The sequence below is a fragment of the Bactrocera tryoni genome, chromosome 1, assembly GCF_016617805.1.
Source record: "Bactrocera tryoni isolate S06 chromosome 1, CSIRO_BtryS06_freeze2, whole genome shotgun sequence".
In the NCBI taxonomy this organism is placed as follows: domain Eukaryota; kingdom Metazoa; phylum Arthropoda; class Insecta; order Diptera; family Tephritidae; genus Bactrocera; species Bactrocera tryoni.
Genome location: NC_052499.1, coordinates 36,619,371 through 36,637,391, shown reverse-complemented (window position 1 = coordinate 36,637,391; position 18,021 = coordinate 36,619,371). Strand labels below are relative to the sequence as shown.

At 39.4% G+C, this 18,021-nt stretch overlaps 1 protein-coding gene across 1 annotated transcript; it reads left to right on the top strand.

Moving 5' to 3' along the window:
• The first annotated feature begins 9,550 nt into the window (after window positions 1-9,550).
• LOC120770218 lies at window positions 9,551-10,173 on the top strand. Its single transcript, XM_040097501.1, has 2 exons — window positions 9,551-9,625; window positions 9,703-10,173. The coding sequence occupies exons 1-2, from the start codon at window positions 9,551-9,553 to the stop codon at window positions 10,171-10,173; spliced, it is 546 nt and encodes a 181-aa protein (XP_039953435.1).
• The last annotated feature ends 7,848 nt before the right edge of the window (window positions 10,174-18,021 follow it).

Below are 18,021 nucleotides of genomic sequence, written 5' to 3'. Positions count from 1 at the left end.
GGTGGATGGCAATTGGCCAGCTCCTGCTCTAATATGCATGATAACTGTTTCGCAAAGGATTTTATGTAACTCTTTCACCTGCGGGCAAAGGTGAACAGAGAATTAGCAACAACAATGCTTTCAATTGCAGCAACACCAACGAGCTTTAACATCAGTGAGCGAACCTCGTACTCCCTCTACCACTGTCGAGACGGCGCACATAGGAACATTTGGTCTAAAGAACCGGACAAAATTATTTAAAGTGATTTTATGAATGAAAATTAATAAAAATGCATGATTGAATATAATAATGCAATATACTTGTATTAAAATAAAACGAGTAAGGAAGGGCAAATTTTGGGTGCAACCGAACATTTTATATTGAATATATTTGAGTAGGTGTAGTATCGGCCAGATTTTATCTATCCCATATACTACTAATATGCCACATACTCAAAAAATGTTCACTGGGTTTCATTAAGGTACCTTATGAACAATCACTAATCATACATAAGGAGCAAGGTCAAGTGGATGTTCGAAAATCTTGGTAATAGTTATATAAGGGAAGGGTCAAGTTTTCACCCAACTGTATCTGTTTTAGGCGCAAAAATACACTGTTATGAATAAAACATGTTCTGCAATTCTGATTGAGTTGCAACAAATTTTAGCGGATATATCCAGCATAAAGTCACCTATAAGTTCGAAAATCTTTATATTATGTGTACGGGGCTCAGGGAAATATTTGCCCGATTCAACCCATTTTCGATATGCAGAAATACCATTGTCAGTATTTGGGGGTAAAGATGGAGAAATGTTTAATATATTAAGTAGAAACCTTGTAGTGTAGTAAAACATAACATTTTTAGCTCGACCTCCCCCGACAATATAACAAAAACACTAATTTCTCAAAAAATTTAGTTTGCTTGATTATTCATTGTTTTCCCGAAAAAAAAAACAAAATAACCCATTAACTAAATTAATCTTTATATGATTAATATTAAATACATACTATGTTGTTCAGAATCCATAAAAAATATTTTCCAGAATTCACTTCACGAACACAAAAACCCACTTGCAATTTCGAGAACAAAAGAGAGTATCGTGAATAAGGACGTGCGTACTGAACGAAATCTAGGTTCCGACTACTTGTGTGTCAATATAGCAGGCTGAAGGTCAATAATTTAATCGGTTTATTGTAGTACGGTTACTTAGGTACTAAAAAAAAACAATTTTGAGTAGTATTGCTGGAGTTTGTAGTTCTCACATTTGTACGGTTTTTGAAGGAAAATGCTCCTATGTGCGGCGGCAGCAATGCAGCGGAAGTAGCCAGTAACGCATTCGAGTGGCAACTTACGGACGTGCCACGCTCGGTGGCGATAATAAAGTTGCCAGCAATGCCACCCACCCAACAACTAAGTAACCAGCCTAGTGACCGGGTGTTCGTGCCACAGTGCTGATTATGAAATTGATTGCTGCCGGTTGGCTGCCCAGCTGACGGCTGGCTGGGGTTCTGTGTCAATGGAGAGTGGCAGGTAGCATCACCCACGTGATTGCACGATTATGACCACTAGTAATAATCCAACCACCATCGTGTAAATCCAGTGAAGTCGAAGTATATGCGAGGCAGGGTTCGGAAATTTGTTTGCTTAAAACTTCTGCTCAAAGCTAGTATATAAGAGTGTCAGTTTGTAATGAAAAAAATTTCGGAGGAACATGTTCAACTCGAGTGTTTTGTCTATAAGAGCCTCTTTTGAATGCTCACTGCGTTCAATGTCTTCCGTGCTCATAAGGCCATATATACATAGGGTAGGAAATATCTCAAAAAGTAATATACGAGTATAAATATATATTTAAGGAACTTATGAAGTTCTATAAATTTATTCTTCTGTTGAATTAAGTCCGTATAGATTCATTCCAAGAGGGAATCTATAATAAAAATGTATAAATACTTAGATCACTTGAATCAAATACAACTTCCAAGAAATGATATCTACCTAAAGTTTTGACATCATTACGCGTAACCAGTAAACGGAAGTTTTTTGGTATGGAAGCAAAACTCGAGAAATTAGTGGCATTAAATCCCGAACTACCCATATTTTCTCTTAAATATTAACAGAAAGGGGCTACGACTCTTAAAGAGATCTTATGAACCTTAAACACATTTTTTTGAAGTACTCTAAGTAATATAAAGCAATTAAACTTGAATTCTCATTTACCGCTATTTCTTTTCTTCTTACTCGTATTCAAGGTCCATTTAGTACTGCAAATTTTAAGTATTTTTACTTCCATGTGGATTTACTAACATATTTCTCAATTTTATATAAATGAATATAATACTGCTCATTTCGATCTTATTCCGGAAAATGTACAGTGACTGAAGAGAAGATAACTTACGTAAAAATAATTGAAATGCTGCACACGTACATAAATACTTGAATGTTCCAAAGTTTGGCGAAAATACCTGCAGCATAGCGGAACTGTATATTCGAATCGAGCATGGTGCAGCTGGTGCTGTGGGTGGGTGGGTGTCGCTAGCCTTGTTGGTTGGCTGGCAGGATGGACGAAGAGAATTCCTTCGAGATAGTGTTGCAAACGATTTGTAAATTGCATCCGCTCACTCAGGTGCTCCAACCTTTCGTTACATACATACGTTACGGCAAGGGAAGGGGTACTGCTCAGAATTCAAAAGTTGAATGTGTACAAAAAACAAAAAAAAAAAAATATGAAATCGTGGCAGCATTTGAGTGATTGGGGTTTGGCTGTTAGTTTTCTCTGAGTGATTGTCTTCGAATTAGTTAATTGAATGTGGACCGAGGAATGATTACTTGGTCTGCCATTTAAAAAAACAACTATAATTGTAAATCTGGTGAATACTTTGTGTAAAAGAGATGAACATCAACCTTAAATTTCCTTATTTAAAAAGCTAAACATTTTGCTTAGAGTTTTTTCAAATAAGCAAGTACAGTTTGATGACGAGCAGAGTATTTGAGTGCCTTTAGCATCAGATTTATTTTAAATGTAATGGATATAGACCAAAATGCTTTGTAAAATATCATCCTTATTTTTAAATAATGTTGTTTGTCTACAGAAACTATAAAGCGGGCAAAGGAAGATGAAAATCTCTGGAATACCGTAATTTTTGCGGATTACAACAAATTCAATCTGCTTAGATCAATTGAATCGGAATTTAAAATTGTGTTAAATGGGAAGTAGGCGTGATTATAGTCTGATTTCTCCATTTTCGCACTGTAATAAAGGAATGTTAGAAGAAGTACTGAGATTGGTTGAAATCGGTCCAGCAGATCCCGAGATATGTGATTTCACTTAATAGAGTGCGGTGCCACGCGCATCGTCCAATTTTGAATCGGTTCCTACAAAAACTTCTTGTGCATTCCTACATGTTAAATTGAATACCTCTGAAGTATTTCATTGTTCATTTATAACGCTTTTAGTGATCTGCACTATGGTCAGGTATCAAGGTTTATCATTTCGGGTTTGTTATAACATGGCTATTTTTTTTTAAATATGTAATATGTTGCTCAGAGCAAAATTGGATTATTGACCTAACGGTACCTAAAATTGTGTATCAAAGTGACAATTGATTTCCGTATGTTTGTCTATTTGTCTGACCGTCCGTCCGTTCCACCTTAAATAAGTCACTGATCCTAATACTTACATAACTAGATTTTTACACAAATGGAAATGAATATGTTAGGAAGTACATATTATGTATAGAGTATCTTATACCAATTTTTATGAATTGAAGGTGTATGAAATATTTCGAGATGTCGGCAAAACGAAAATCGATGAATTTTGCATTTACCGACGTATACTGTATAAAATTTAGGGGAAGGACCATAATCCACATATTCCATGTGCGGGGAAGAGCTGAAGACAGTCGCTACGTATTTGGAGCACTATTCGAGACGATTCTTTTTGCCGCCTAAACCGGTTTTTCTAGGCGGCGAGACAACGAGGAAAGACGAAAAACCCGTGCCAATTGTGCAATTTCATAACGAATTTATTAGCTTCCCTTGTATGTACTACTGTGAGCAAAAAGTAGTAAGATTTTTTAATTTAAATATCGTTTTAGCGTTAAATGTGAGCCGAAGCCGAAAAAACCACGTCAAAGCAGGTTAAAACTCAATATTATTTCGACCAGTCAAACTGTCAACAAGGAATACTATTTGAGTGCTATTCGTCGTTTGAGCTCCCTTTTGTGCTGTTAAAAACAGCTTTGAAATCGACGAAGAGGTGGTGTGTGTCGATTCTCTTTTCACGGGTCTTTTCCAATATTTGGCGCATGGTGAATATCTGGTCAGTTGTTAATTTGCCAGGCGTAAAACCACACTGAAAAGGTCCAATCAGTTTGTTGAGGAGGCTTATCCCATGGTAGTTGGCGCAGATTGTGGGGTCTTCCTTTTTGTGGATTGGGCAGAGCACACTTAAATTCCAGTCGTTCGGCATGTTTTCGTCAGACCATATTTTACAAAGAAGCTGATGCATGCTCCTTATCAGTTCGGCCGGAAATCCTTCTTCATGGTCGGGAAATGGAACGTCTGCTATCTCGTTCTCGATTGGGGAATCGGGTTCGGCTTCTCCTGGCGTTATACTTTCACTGCCATTCAGCAGGCTGGAGAAGTGTTCCCTCCATAATTTTAGTATGCTCTGGGCATCGGTCACTAGATCACCTTTGGAGGTTCTACAAAAGTATGTTCCGGTCTTGAAACCTTCTGTTAGTCGCCGCATTTTTTGTAGAATTTTCTAGCATTACCCCTGTCGGCCAGCTTGTCAAGCTTTTCAGACTCGCACATTTCGGCCTCTTTCTTTTTCTGTCTCCAAATGCGTCTCGCTTCCCTCTTCAACATACCGAGAGTTCCTATCCGATCCCGAACGTGTTGTGGTCGGTCGTAACGTTGCGAGGTAGGTAGTCTGTTTTCTCTCCGCTGCGACACGGTACCTCTCTTCGTACCAGCTATTTTTTTGCATTTTCCGAAAACCAATGATTTCAGTTGCAGCTGTACGTAAGGAGCTTGAAATGCCGTTCCACAGTTCCCTTATACCGAGTTGTTGACAAGTGCTCTCAGAGAGCAGAAGTGCAAATCGAGTAGAAAATCGTTCTGTTGTGATTGCAGCTTCTCGACGTGAAACATTCCTTGTGCTTGTTGACGTGTGTTTTTTGCTGCACAGAAGCGGGTGCGTATCTTGGCTGCAACAAGTTAGTGGCCCGAGTCGATATTAGGACCTCGGAGCGTACGCACGTCTAAAACACTGGAGACGTGTCTTCCGTCTATCACAACATGATTGATCTGGTTGGTGGTGTTTCGATCCGGAGACAGCCAGATAGCTTGGTGAATATTTCTATGCTGGAATCTAGTACTACAGATAACCATATTCCGGCCTTGGCGAAGTCGATCAGCCTCAACCCATTTGGGTTGTTTGCTCATGCAGGCTGAATTTACCGACTGTTGTGCCAAAGATACCTTCTTTGCCCACCCTGGCGTTAAAGTCGCCAAGCACGATTTTGACATTGTGGCGGAGGCCACTCTCATAGGTGCGCTCCAAGCGCTCATAAAAGGCGTCTTTAGTCACATCGTCCTTCTCCTCAGTCGGGTCGTGGGCGCAAATCAGCGATATGTTGAAGAACTTCGCTTTTATGCGGATTGTTTCTAAATGTGGGTGAATGACAGTACTCGGCGACGGAGTCTCTCTCCCACCACGAATCCCACACAGAATTTGCGCTCCTTTGCATGGCCACAAGGAGTTCCTCAGTCCTTGTCCCATCCATCGCATAAATAAATAATTTTCACTTTTTAGTTTAAAGTGCTTTAAAAACGTGTTTTGTTTAGTTTTTTTATGCTCTTGCAGAGTATAATAGTTTTGTTCACTTAACGGTTGTATGTATCACCTAAAACTAAGCGAAATAAATAGAGGGCTATACACTCGCAACCACGCAAACCTCACCACTATACTTTCATAAATTTTTTTGGACTTTTTCGTTCGTTCGGGATTTTCTTCAATTTTGTTTTTTCATACTCTCGCAACAAAGTTGTTAAGGAGAGTATTATGGTTTTGTTCACATAACGGTTGTTTGTAAGTCCTAAAACTAAAAGAGTCAGATATAGGGTTATATATACCGTAGTGATCAGGGTGACGAGTAGAGTTGAAATCCGGATGTCTGTCTGTCCGTTTGTCCATCCGTCTGTCCGTGCAAGCTGTAACTTGAGTAAAACTTGAGATATCATGATGAAACTTGGTACACGTATTTCTTGGCTCCATAAGAAGGTTGGTTCGAAGATGGGCAAAATCGGCCCACTGCCACGCCCACAAAATGGCGAAAACCGAAAACTTATAAAGTGTCATAACTAAGTCATAAATAAAGATATTAAAGTGAAATTTCGCACAACAGATCGCATTAGGGAGGGGCATATTTGGACGTAATTTTTTTGGAAAAGTGGGAGTGGCCCCGCTCCTACTAACTTTTTTGTACATATCTCGAAAACTACTATAGCTATGTCAACCAAATTCTACAGAGTCGTTTTCTTCAAGCATTTCCATATACAGTTCAAAAATGGAAGAAATCGGATAATAACCTCGCCCACCTCCCATACAAAGGTTATGTTGAAAATCACTAAAAGTGCGTTAACCGACTAATAAAAAACGTCAGAATCACTAAATTTTACGGAAGAAATGGCAGAAAGAAGCTGCACCCAGGCTTTTTTTAAAAATTGAAAATGGGCGTGGCGTCGCCCACTTATGGACCAAAAACCATATCTCAGGAACTACTAAACCGATTTCGATGAAATTCGGTATATAATATTTTCTTAACACCCTGATGACATATTCGAAATATGGGTGAAATCGGTTAGCAACCACGAATTCTTCCAATATAACGCTAATTTGATTTCCATCTGATGCCTTCTCTGTATAATACATATATACATTAGGAACCAATGATGATAGCGGAATAAAACTTTACACAAATACGGTAGTTGAAAAATATGTAAATGACGGATAATGAAATCTCGATTATCACTATATCATGCGAGAGTATAAAATGTTCGGTGACACCCGAACTTAGCTCTTCCTTACTTGTTTTTTTTATGGTTTTAGTAAGCATAAGTAAACTAAATTATATTATCTTATTATAATTATAGTTTTTAGTTTATTACGCTATCTTTCAATTGATTTATCTACAGCTCAATGTTTTTTGTTTCTAATTTTTAATATTTTTGATTAATAGCATCGAATAACATATTTCTAAATAAAAAAGTACCGTTATAAAATGTAGTCAAATATGCACAATACTTGAAAATTTCGAGTGTTAAGGTTTGCGTGGCCCCGAGTGTAAACAAGAATGATCAATCTGGGTGACTGTCAGTCTGTCCGTGCAAGCTGTAACTTGAGTAAAAATTAAGATATCTTGATGAAACTTGTTACACATGATCTTTGACAAAAAAGTGAGGTGGAGTTCGCAGAGGATTACGATCGTGGGCGGACGGCAGCCACGCCTACAAAACCCCACTAACCGAAAACGTATAAAGTATCATAACTAAGCACTAAAATAGTTTATAAAGTATGCCACCTTAACACCTAAAAATTGTCCAAATCCAACCATAACTGTTCAAACCCCAAATATCGGAAATGTGGACTCCAGTATCTAAGCTGACTTTCGACCGAAAATATTGGTCTCTGTATGGGATATATAATAAAAATTCGCAGAAAATCCTCTCCTGATACCAGTATTTATGGCTATTAAAAATGGGTTGAATCGGCCAAGTACTTCCAAGAGCCTCCATATTCTAATATAAATATTTTCGAACTTTCGGGTGACTTCATACCTGTGCAAATATGTCAGTTATTCCAATGAAAATGAGAGAGCGTGTTTTCTTGCTGTGTGCCTAAATAGATAAAATTGAGAGAAAACTTGATCTAGTCCCCATATAACAAATATATAGCATCCGGGTGAGTTTATTCCATATAATTGGTGATGGTATGTGAGGTATCTTAATGAATCTCGGGGAAAATTTTTTTAGTATGAGGCAAGTTGATAGTATGTGTTACTGGGAAAAGTAGATCAAATCGGGTCAATTCGAGTCCCAACTTCTACATTTTCCTAAAGGAATTTCTCGAACTTTGATTCCTGTAAGTTGAAAGAGTATAAAATTTTCTGGGACACCCGAACTTAGCCCCTCCTTACTAGTTTAAGCTATATATTTTTGAAAATGTGCGATAAAAGTGCCTCCGTCTGAGAGCCGTTTATGAAACTGATTGTCTTATGAATTTTATAGCTGAGAGCTATTATTTCGTGTTCTGGTTATAAACAAAACAAGGCTCCTCCTTTTAGAAGAGTTTACCGTAACTTAACTGACAGGTGGTTGATGAACAGGTATTGACTATTGCAAAAAAAACTTTGCCAGATATTGAAACCTTACTAACGCTATTCTTCAAACTTATGACTCTAATAGTGTAGTGTGGACAGTTATTGACTATTCTACTATTGTAATCGTAGGATTTGGCTGAAGCTTGGCCGGAAGGTAATAGGACTGATTTTCTTCCGCCGTGACTGTACTTCGCGCTTGCGCGTACCGACTGTATTCTGGTAGAGGGCGTTCCTAGCTAACGAGGGGTCTGAAGAGTCAGGACAAACATTTTCACACGAGGTGTTTCTGTGAGTGGTGCATGCCGAAAAGGCAGCGTTCGTTAGAACAGAGGTACGCGATTAAATTCTGTGTGAAGCTCGGTAAATCTGCGACAGAGACGTTTGGTATCATCAAGCAGGCTTGTCCAGATGTTAATTTAGCAAGAAGTGGTGCGTTTCGGTGACACCGGGCCTTTTTGGAGGGCCGGGAAGAGGTCGTTGATGAATGAGCAAATCCAAAGTGAAAACGATGCTAATTTTCTTTTTTGACATCAAAGGCATCGTCCATCATGAATTTGTTCTTCCTGGAAAAACCGTCAAAGCCAAGTTTTATGTGGAAGTCCTCAAGAGACTCAAACGAAAGGTCAATCGTGTCCGACAAGACATCGCAGCCGATTGGAAGTTGACCCACGACAACGCCCGGCTCACACCGCCTTTCTTGTGAACAGCTACCTAACGAAGACCGGCATCCCCTTTGTTTCTTTGTCTGAAAAAGCCGATCGAAGGGGATCCAAGCAGCATGCACTACGGCTCTCAAGGCTATTCCGGAGAATGCTTTCCGTGACGCCTTCAATGCTTGGAAATCGCGCCGGCAGTGCTGCATCGACGCAGAAGGAGCGATTGGTTCAATAATTTTTTTAATCGACTCAGTCGTATTACTTTCCGGACAAACCCTGTACGTCTGGCTATTCTGATCATTTGATGCTTTATGGAATTAAAATGACTGATAGATGAATACAAATATCTACCCAACATGTGACGAGAACATATAAAACCGTTTCAACGAAATAAGCTTATTGATGCCGTTAATTTAATGCCACTAATTTGAAAGCCTCATTAACGCACAAAAATGTTTTACTAAACTGAAAACCAGAAATATGCTACAATATGTGGTAGAGGGCAGTCATTGTATCCGCGATCGATGAAACGATGACATCGTTGACGCTCTCTGGTGCGGTTTTCATACTGCTGTGTTGCTACTTAAACCATCAACAAGTGAAAGCAGTAAGAAAACTAAAGAAAATAAATATTTGAAATATTTGCGAAAACAGTTTTAGTTTACATTTTTGATAATTTTGCAGAAAAGCTTCGAAATTGTGAATATTAGGAGTCATGTAAATGGTGACAAAGTCGCTTTGAAAACTTTAATTCACGATAACGGTACTAAATTCGATATACATGCTACACTTTTCAAACCACTGAGAACGCACGATCTTTTAATGAGTTTGAAATTGAAACGGAAAATCGAAGAGAGCGCAAGCTATCAAAATATCTTTCACTTACGCCAAATTGATGTTTGTAAATTTCTTGCCAACAGCTATCACAAATATTTAAGCCAATCATTATTTAACATATCACCAACGACATTATCACAACTGGAATGTCCAATGAAACCGGGCGAGTACCATATCACAAATCTTACAGTCGGAACAAATCCCTTGGTAAATTCTTTGGAGCCTGGTTTTTATCGATTTTATGTAGAGGTGGCACAGGTGAGCAGTTTGGCGGTAAAAGTACTCGATATGCAGATAACCACTTTATATAAATTATAATTAGTTTACGATTGCTGCTGACGTTGAACTAAAGCGTTAAATAATTTTCACATACTGTTTAAAATTGTGAAATGCATGTGTATTTACATATTCCAATATTAAATAAAATTTCAATAGTAACAGGGTGATTCAAGTATAGGTACTTTTTTCAATAGTCATGCCATGTTATTTTTGTTCAGTGTTGTTTGGCATTTCATTATGGAAAGGCTTGGGCTTGAACAACGTTTACAAATCGTTCAGCTTTTCGCTCAACTAATTGTCAACATAATCGGCGTACATTATTGCATAATATGCGACCGAATAGACCAGGACCAGCATACAGTGAAGAAAATATAGCAGCCGTAGAGAGTCGATTCGGTGCCGTTCGCAGCAACTCGGGTCGGCGTATGGAACGATTTGACACATTTACGTCGAGATCTTAAATTGAAAGTGTAAAAATATCATTTTTGCAAGAACTGAAGGCTCTCGCTTCGCTCTATGAGCTCTTGAAAAGTTCCAAAAAGATCCGACAAAATCGAGCCAAATTTTGTTTAGCTATGAGACCCATTTTTGGCTTAATGGATCTGTAAGAAAGCAAATTTGCATATTACTCGTAGTTCTAAACATTAAATCATTTTGGTATTGAATATTGTCCACAGTTATATTTGCCTTCATGTGACCAAATCGGAGACTTTGTCGATGTTTAATCGTACGTCATTTAAAACAGCATATACATATGTACACATGGTACAATGAAATGAGAAGAAGTAATATCTGATGGAATTCGCTTTACTTGTGTTTGTACTGATTAGGAGAAGAATAGTGAGTTATAGATGTACATACTACATATTAATTTTTCTAAATAATTGGAAATAATCTTGTCAGAAAAATAAGGGTAAAATTCAAAGTAGAATCGAAATTATGGAATGCTGTTTGCGATATTATAAAATCTTCGGATAATTTATTGCCTCATAGAATTAAGGAATCCAATTAAAATTATTGTACTCATTAAATCACCTTACGCCGTAGGCACATTTAAATAACGACTCATAATTGAATGTGATGCAACATTAACCATTGACGTGCTTTTTAGAGTTGGAAAAGTAAGGTACGTGGCTTTGGAAGTGTTACGACTACTATTCATTCGACAGATTAGCCCTTTTTTGGTTATTGTAGTATTGGGATCAAGCATATGCGTTGATCGGTGAGTTTTAACGACTAATCGTTTTCTGAGGTTTTTCTTTTATTTCTCAATTATTATACTATTAGATATTTTTCCTCAATAGAATCGCGTTACGATTTCAAAATTACAAGCGAATACGAATCACCTACACTCTTTTGAACGGCAAACAAATTACAAAAATTTTGATGTTAGTATTACGGTTCAAAAACCAATATGCGAGAACTAATACCTGTTAAATAATGGGTTGTCAAAAAAGTCTTGCGGTATTTTTATTGATTTTTTTTTATTGAAATTGAAATGAATTTTTGATGACTCATGCCCAGCTCTTGACCGATGCTACGGCTGCTACTATGCCGGTCTCTTTCGACCAATTCAGCGATTTTATCGCAATTTTCGACGACAGGCCTTCCGGAGCGGGGCGCATCTTCGACCACATCTACATCAGAACGAAAACGTTGAAACCATCGTTGTGCGGTGGAAATGGAAACTGTATCGGGTCCATAAACTGCACAAATTTTATTGGCGGCTTGAGATGCATTTTTGCCTTTATCGTAGTAGTACTGTAAAATATGCCGTAAATTCTCTTTATTTTGCTCCATGTTTGCGACGTCATAACTCACGAACGACTTAATAGAAACGACAATCAATCAAACACGCGTGAAATGAGCTTTCCAAAAAGATATAGCATGACCCGATGCGACGAATAAAACTAGAACTACGGGCTTTCAGCGCCAACTAGCGCAAATACCGCAAGACTTTTTTGACAAACTAATACATTGTTTTGCTGAAAGCGAAAGTTTTTGAAAATAAAAGAAATCTACTTACTTCAAGAAAATAAATTGTACAAGAGTTTATTCAAGATCACACTAATTCGACTTGAACTTTCTCGGAGTCCCTTGAAAACTGGACTTTTTTAGTGCAGGGACATTGAGTTTGAATAAACTCAGATAACACTGGTCAACAAATTTGTTATTTTTTTTTGTCACATGAAAATTTATATAAAATTTTGATTATACTAGGGCCACCAAATAATAATATATCAATGAAAAAAAATGTACACATCATGTTTTCTTGTGACATCAAAATATATATTTTCGTAAAAAGTGCAAAATTCAGCGACACTTACAGAAGTATTTCCCAATATCTAATAGATACTTATGATTTTCTTGAATATTTGCCATCCAGTTTTTAACATTTTTATAGCCTGGAGTTAGTGATTCATGCTTGGGCCACACTTTCTTTGTATAGTGGCTTTTTCTGTCTCTACTGTCCCATTCACAAATAAAACGGCAAAATTTCGTATAACCAATCTGCAGTCCAAGTAAAAGTGCAATGACTTTGAAATCACCACAAATTTTCCAAGCGTGTTTCTTCTTCTTCTTAATTGGCGTAGACACCGCAGCGCGCCAGTCGTTTCTATTTTTCGCTACGTGGCGCCAGGTCCTTCTCCACTTGGTCCTTCCAACGGAGTGGATGTCTTCCTCTTTCTCTGCTTCCCCCGGCGTGTACTGCGTCGAATACTTTCAGAACTGGAGTGTTTTCGTCCATCCGGACAACATGACCTAGCCAGCGTAGCCGCTGTCTTTTAATTCGCTGAACTACGTCAATGTCGTCGTATATCTCGTACAGCTCATCGTTCCATCGAATGCGATATTCGCCGTGGCCAATGCGCAAAGGACCATAAATCTTTCGCAGAACTTTTCTGATTCGCAGAACTATTAATACTGGTTCCTAAATAGACGAAATTATCTACAACTTCAAAGTTATGACTCTCAACAGTGACGTGAGAGCAAAGTCGCGAGTGCGACGACTGTTTGTTTGATGACAGGAGATATTTCGTCTTGCCCTCGTTCACTGCCAGACCCACATTCTGTGCTTCCTTTTCCAGCCTGGAGAAAGCAGAACTAACGGCGCGGGTGTTGAGGCCAACGATATCAATATCATCGGCATACGACATCAGCTGTACACTCTTATAGAAGATGGTACCTTCTTTAATTAGTTCTGCAGCTCGAACTATTTTCTCCAGGAGCAGGTTGAAGAAGTCGCACGATAGGGAGTCGCCTTGTCTGAAACCTCGTTTGGTATCGAACGGCTCGGAGAGGTCCTTCCCGATCCTGACGGAGCTTTTCGTGTTGCTCAACGTCAGTTTACACAGCCGTATTAGTTTTGCGGGGATACCAAATTCAGACATCGCGGCATAAAGGCAGCTCCTTTTCGTGCTGTCGAAAGCAGCTTTGAAATCGACGAAGAGGTGGTGTGTGTCGATTCTCCTTTCACGGGTCTTTTCCAAGATTTAGCGCATGGTGAATATCTGGTCGGTTGTTGATTTTCCAGGTCTGAAGCCACACTGATAAGGTCCAATCAGTTTGTTGACGGTGGGCTTTAATCTTTCACACAATACGCTCGATAGAACCTTATATGCGATGTTGAGGAGGCTTATCCCACGGTAGTTGGCGCAGATTGTGGGGTCTCCTTTTTTATGGATTGGGCATACCACACTTAAATTCCAATCTTTGGGCATGCTTTCGTCCGACCATATTTTATAAAGAAGCTGATGCATGCTCCTTATCAGTTCTTCGCTGCCGTGTTTGAATAGCTCGGCCGGCAATCCGTCGGCCCCTGCCGCTTTGTTGTTTTTCAGGCGGGCAATTGCTATTCGAACTTCTGCATGGTCGGGCAATGGAACGTCTGCTCCATCGTCATCGATAGGGGAATCGGGTTCGCCTTCTCCTGGCGTTGTACTTTCACTGCCATTCAGCAGGCTGGAGAAGTGTTCCCTCCATAATTTAAGTATGCCCTAGGCATCGGTGACTAGATCACCTTTGGGGGTTCTACAAGAGTTTGCTCTGGTTTTGAAACCTTCTGTAAGCCGCCGCATTTTTTCGTAGAATTTTCGAGCATTACCCCTGTCGGCCAGCTTATCAAGCTCTTCGTACTCACGCATTTCGACCTCTTTCTTTTTCTGTCTCCAAATGCGTATCGCTTCCCTCTTTAACTGTCGGTATCTGTCCCATCCCGCACTTGTTGTGGTCGATCGTAACGTTGCGAGGTAGGCAGCCTGTTTTCTCTCCGCTACGACACGGCACTCCTCGTCGTACCAGTTGTTCTTTTGCACTTTCCGAAAACCAATGGTTTCGGTTGCAGCTGTGCGTAAGGAATTTGAAATGCCGCCCCACAGTTCCCTTATAGCGATTTGTTGACGAGTGCTCTCAGAGAGCAGGAGTGCAAGCCGAGTAGAAAATCGTTCGGCTGTCCGTTGTGATTGGAGCTTCTCTTCCTTGTGTTTGTTGGCGTGTGTTTTTTGCTGCACAGAGGCGGGTGCGAGTCTTGGCTGCAACAAGATAGTGGTCCGAGTCGATGTTAGGACCTCGGAGCGTACGCACGTCTAAAACACTGCCAGCCAGATAGCTTGGTGAATATTTCTATGCTGGGATCTAGTACTACAGATAACCATATTCCGGCTCTGGTGAAGTCGATCAACCTCAACCCGTTTGGGTTGTTTCCTCGTGGAGGCTGAATTTACCGACTCTTGTGCCAAAGATACCTTCTTTGCCCACCCTGGCGTTAAAGTCGCCAAGCACGATTTTGACATTGTGGCGGAGGCCACTCTCATAGGTGCGCTCCAAGCGCTCATAGAAGGCATCTTTAGTCACATCGTCCTTCTCCTCAGTCGGGTCGTGGGCGCAAATCAGCGATATGTTGAAGAACTTCGCTTTGATGCGGATTGTGGCTAGACGTTCATTCACCGGAGTGAATGATAGAACTCGGCGACGGAGTCTCTCTCCCACCACGAATCTAACACCAAACTTGCGCTCCTTTATATGGCCACTGTCGTAAATGTCACAATGACCTACTCGTCTCTGTCCTTGTCCCGTCCATCGCATTTCTTGGACGGCGGTGATGTCAGCCTTTATTTTCGCGAGGACATCAACCAGCTGGGCAGCGGCACCTTCCCAATTAAGGGTCCGGATATTCCAGGTGCATGCCCTTATATCGTAGTCCTTATTTCGTTTGCCATGGTCGTCATCAAAAGGGGGGTCTCTCATCCGAGGCAGTTGGTAATCTTTCATTGGGGGGGCTTTTTACGTGGCGGGTCGAGAACAAATTCCGGACTAGAATTCTAACTTTTTGATCGATTTGGAGGCATCGGCACCGGCAGTTCGGCACTATGTAGGATGGGTAGATGGATTCTGGATAGTGTGTTTGGATTTGGTAGTAATACCTTTTGTTTGAGTCAAACAAAAATAACAATCACTTACATGATCCTTTGGTTCCGTCCAAATCATTGGTATAGCAAATGACAAATGTCTAGGTTCTTGTTTAGCCCAACCTAAAAGGAGCATCACATACGTTACACAACATTTATGTGGAACCCAGGATTTGTCTTGATTCCTCACAGGAAAACCAAAATAGTCTAAATAGCACTGTTCAATTAGTGATGTGAAATTTCGACGCTGAGATGTAAACGCTAATTCTCCACACACATAACAAAAATTGTCCGGGTTGTTCAAACACTTTCGTGGCATATTTACGATCTAACTAATGTAAATAAAATGTAATTTAGCAAACACAATAGTTACACAGTCGACTAAATGCAGTTATGTAAACAAAGAAACGTATATGAGGTCAGAAATGAATATGTAGCTGTCACAAGAAAACTGGATGTGATAGAAACAAAACTGTTATATATTTTTAATGAGGGTACACCAACATAAATAACAAGTAAGGAAGGGCTAAGTTCGGGTGTCACCGAACATTTTATACTCTCGCATGATAAAGTGATAATCGAGATACTGTTATTAGCAACTTTTTTGCGAGAGTATAAAAATGATGCCCTCTGAATTACATGAAAATGTCTGAGAGATTTACCGATATTTTCGGTGAAAAATTAGGTTATGTTAGGTTAGGCACTGAGTTCTTCGTGTTCGATATCAGGGACCTTGAAAAGTTATAGTCCGATCACGACAATTTTTCCACAAGGGTTACCTCAGCTCAAATACCATATTTGTGTAAAGTTTTATTCCGCTATCATCATTGGTTCCTAATGTATACATATATTATATAGAGAAGGCATCAGATGGAATTCAAAATAGCGTTATATTGGAAGAAGGCGTAGTTGTGAACCGATTTCACCCATATTTCTTACATGTCATCAGGATGTTAAGAAAATATTATCTATCGAATTTCATTGAAATCGGTCGAGTAGTTCCTGAGATATGGTTTTTGGTCCATAAGTGGGCGACGCCACGCCCATTTTCAATTTTTAAAAAAGCCTGGGTGCAGCTTCCTTCTGCCATTTCTTCCGTAAAATTTAGTGTTTCTGACGTTTTTTGTTAGTCGGTTAAGGCACTTTTAGTGATTTTCAACATAACCTTTGTATGGGAGGTGGGCGTGGTTATTATCCGATTTCTTCCATTTTTGAACTGTATATGGAAATGCCTGAAGGAAACGACTCTGTAGAGTTTGGTTGACATAGCTATAGTAAATTCCGAGATATGTATAAAAAACTTAGTAGGGGGCGGGGCCACGCCCACTTTTCCAAAAAAATTACGTCCAAATATGCCCCTTCCTAATGCGATCCTTTGTGCCAAATTTCACTTTAATATCTTTATTTATGGCTTAGTTATGACGCTTTATAGGTTTTCGGTTTTCGCCATTTTGTGGGCGTGGCAGTGGGCCGATTTTGCCCATCTTCGAACTTAACCTTCTTATGGAGCCAAGAAATACGTGTACCAAGTTTCATCGTGATGTCTCAATTTTTACTCAAGTGACAGCTTGCACGGACGGACGGACAGACGGACGGACGGACAGACAGACATCCGGATTTCAACTCTACTCGTCACCCTGATCACTTTGGTATACATGACCCTATATCTGACTCTTTTAGTTTTAGGACTTACAAACAACCGTTATGTGAACAAAACTATAATACTCTCTTTGGCAACTTTGTTGCGAGAGTATAAAAATCATAACAAAGTTCATGTGACAAAAACAGTGTTTACCAGTGTAATCAGTGCAATTAGTTCTGGAGAACATTGGCTCTGAAACAACAAGACCTTTTTTCATTATTTTTAGTTTTTTTGTTGGTTAGTACATAAGTATATTTTACACTGACAAAGGTTTACTATTGGAATGAAAGCGACATCTTAGCTTTTATACTCTGTCTCTTGTACCAATATACATATATCTTGCCATAGGGTAAGCATTGACAACCGAAAAAAACATATTATTAGGGCAAGTTGAGTGTTTTTTATAGTCATTGACTTTGTAAGTCACCAACTAGTCAAAGCAAGATTATTAAGTTATCATTTACTGCTTAATATACGAGTGCCATCCGAAGGGTGCTCGCACAGCGAAATCAAAGAGCGAGTGAATGCTGAATACGGTGGGAAGATTCATCGGGAAACCGTAAAAATTGATTTAACGATTTCAATGTGCTCACACATCGATTTTAAATAAGCCGTACCAACATATTACAAGATCGGTTTCTAATACGAAATCTATTCCCACCCTGTTACGGGTAGGAATTGACGGACACAATGCAAGAGTCTGCGGCGGAATATGTACATATACATATATGGATATGTATAATGATAAATGTATGTAGGAAATTTCCTTATCAAGTCGATGAATGTCAAATGCGTCATAAATGCAACTATTTTCTGATATGTAAATAATTGAAATGC

Bases quoted from the DNA above. Each gene is read 5' to 3' on its own strand.
- LOC120770218 (XM_040097501.1), top strand. From the start codon at position 9,551: ATGACATCGTTGACGCTCTCTGGTGCGGTTTTCATACTGCTGTGTTGC. The intron at 9,626-9,702 runs GTAAGAAAACTA...ATAATTTTGCAG, and splicing joins ACCATCAACAAGTGAAAGCA to AAAAGCTTCGAAATTGTGAA.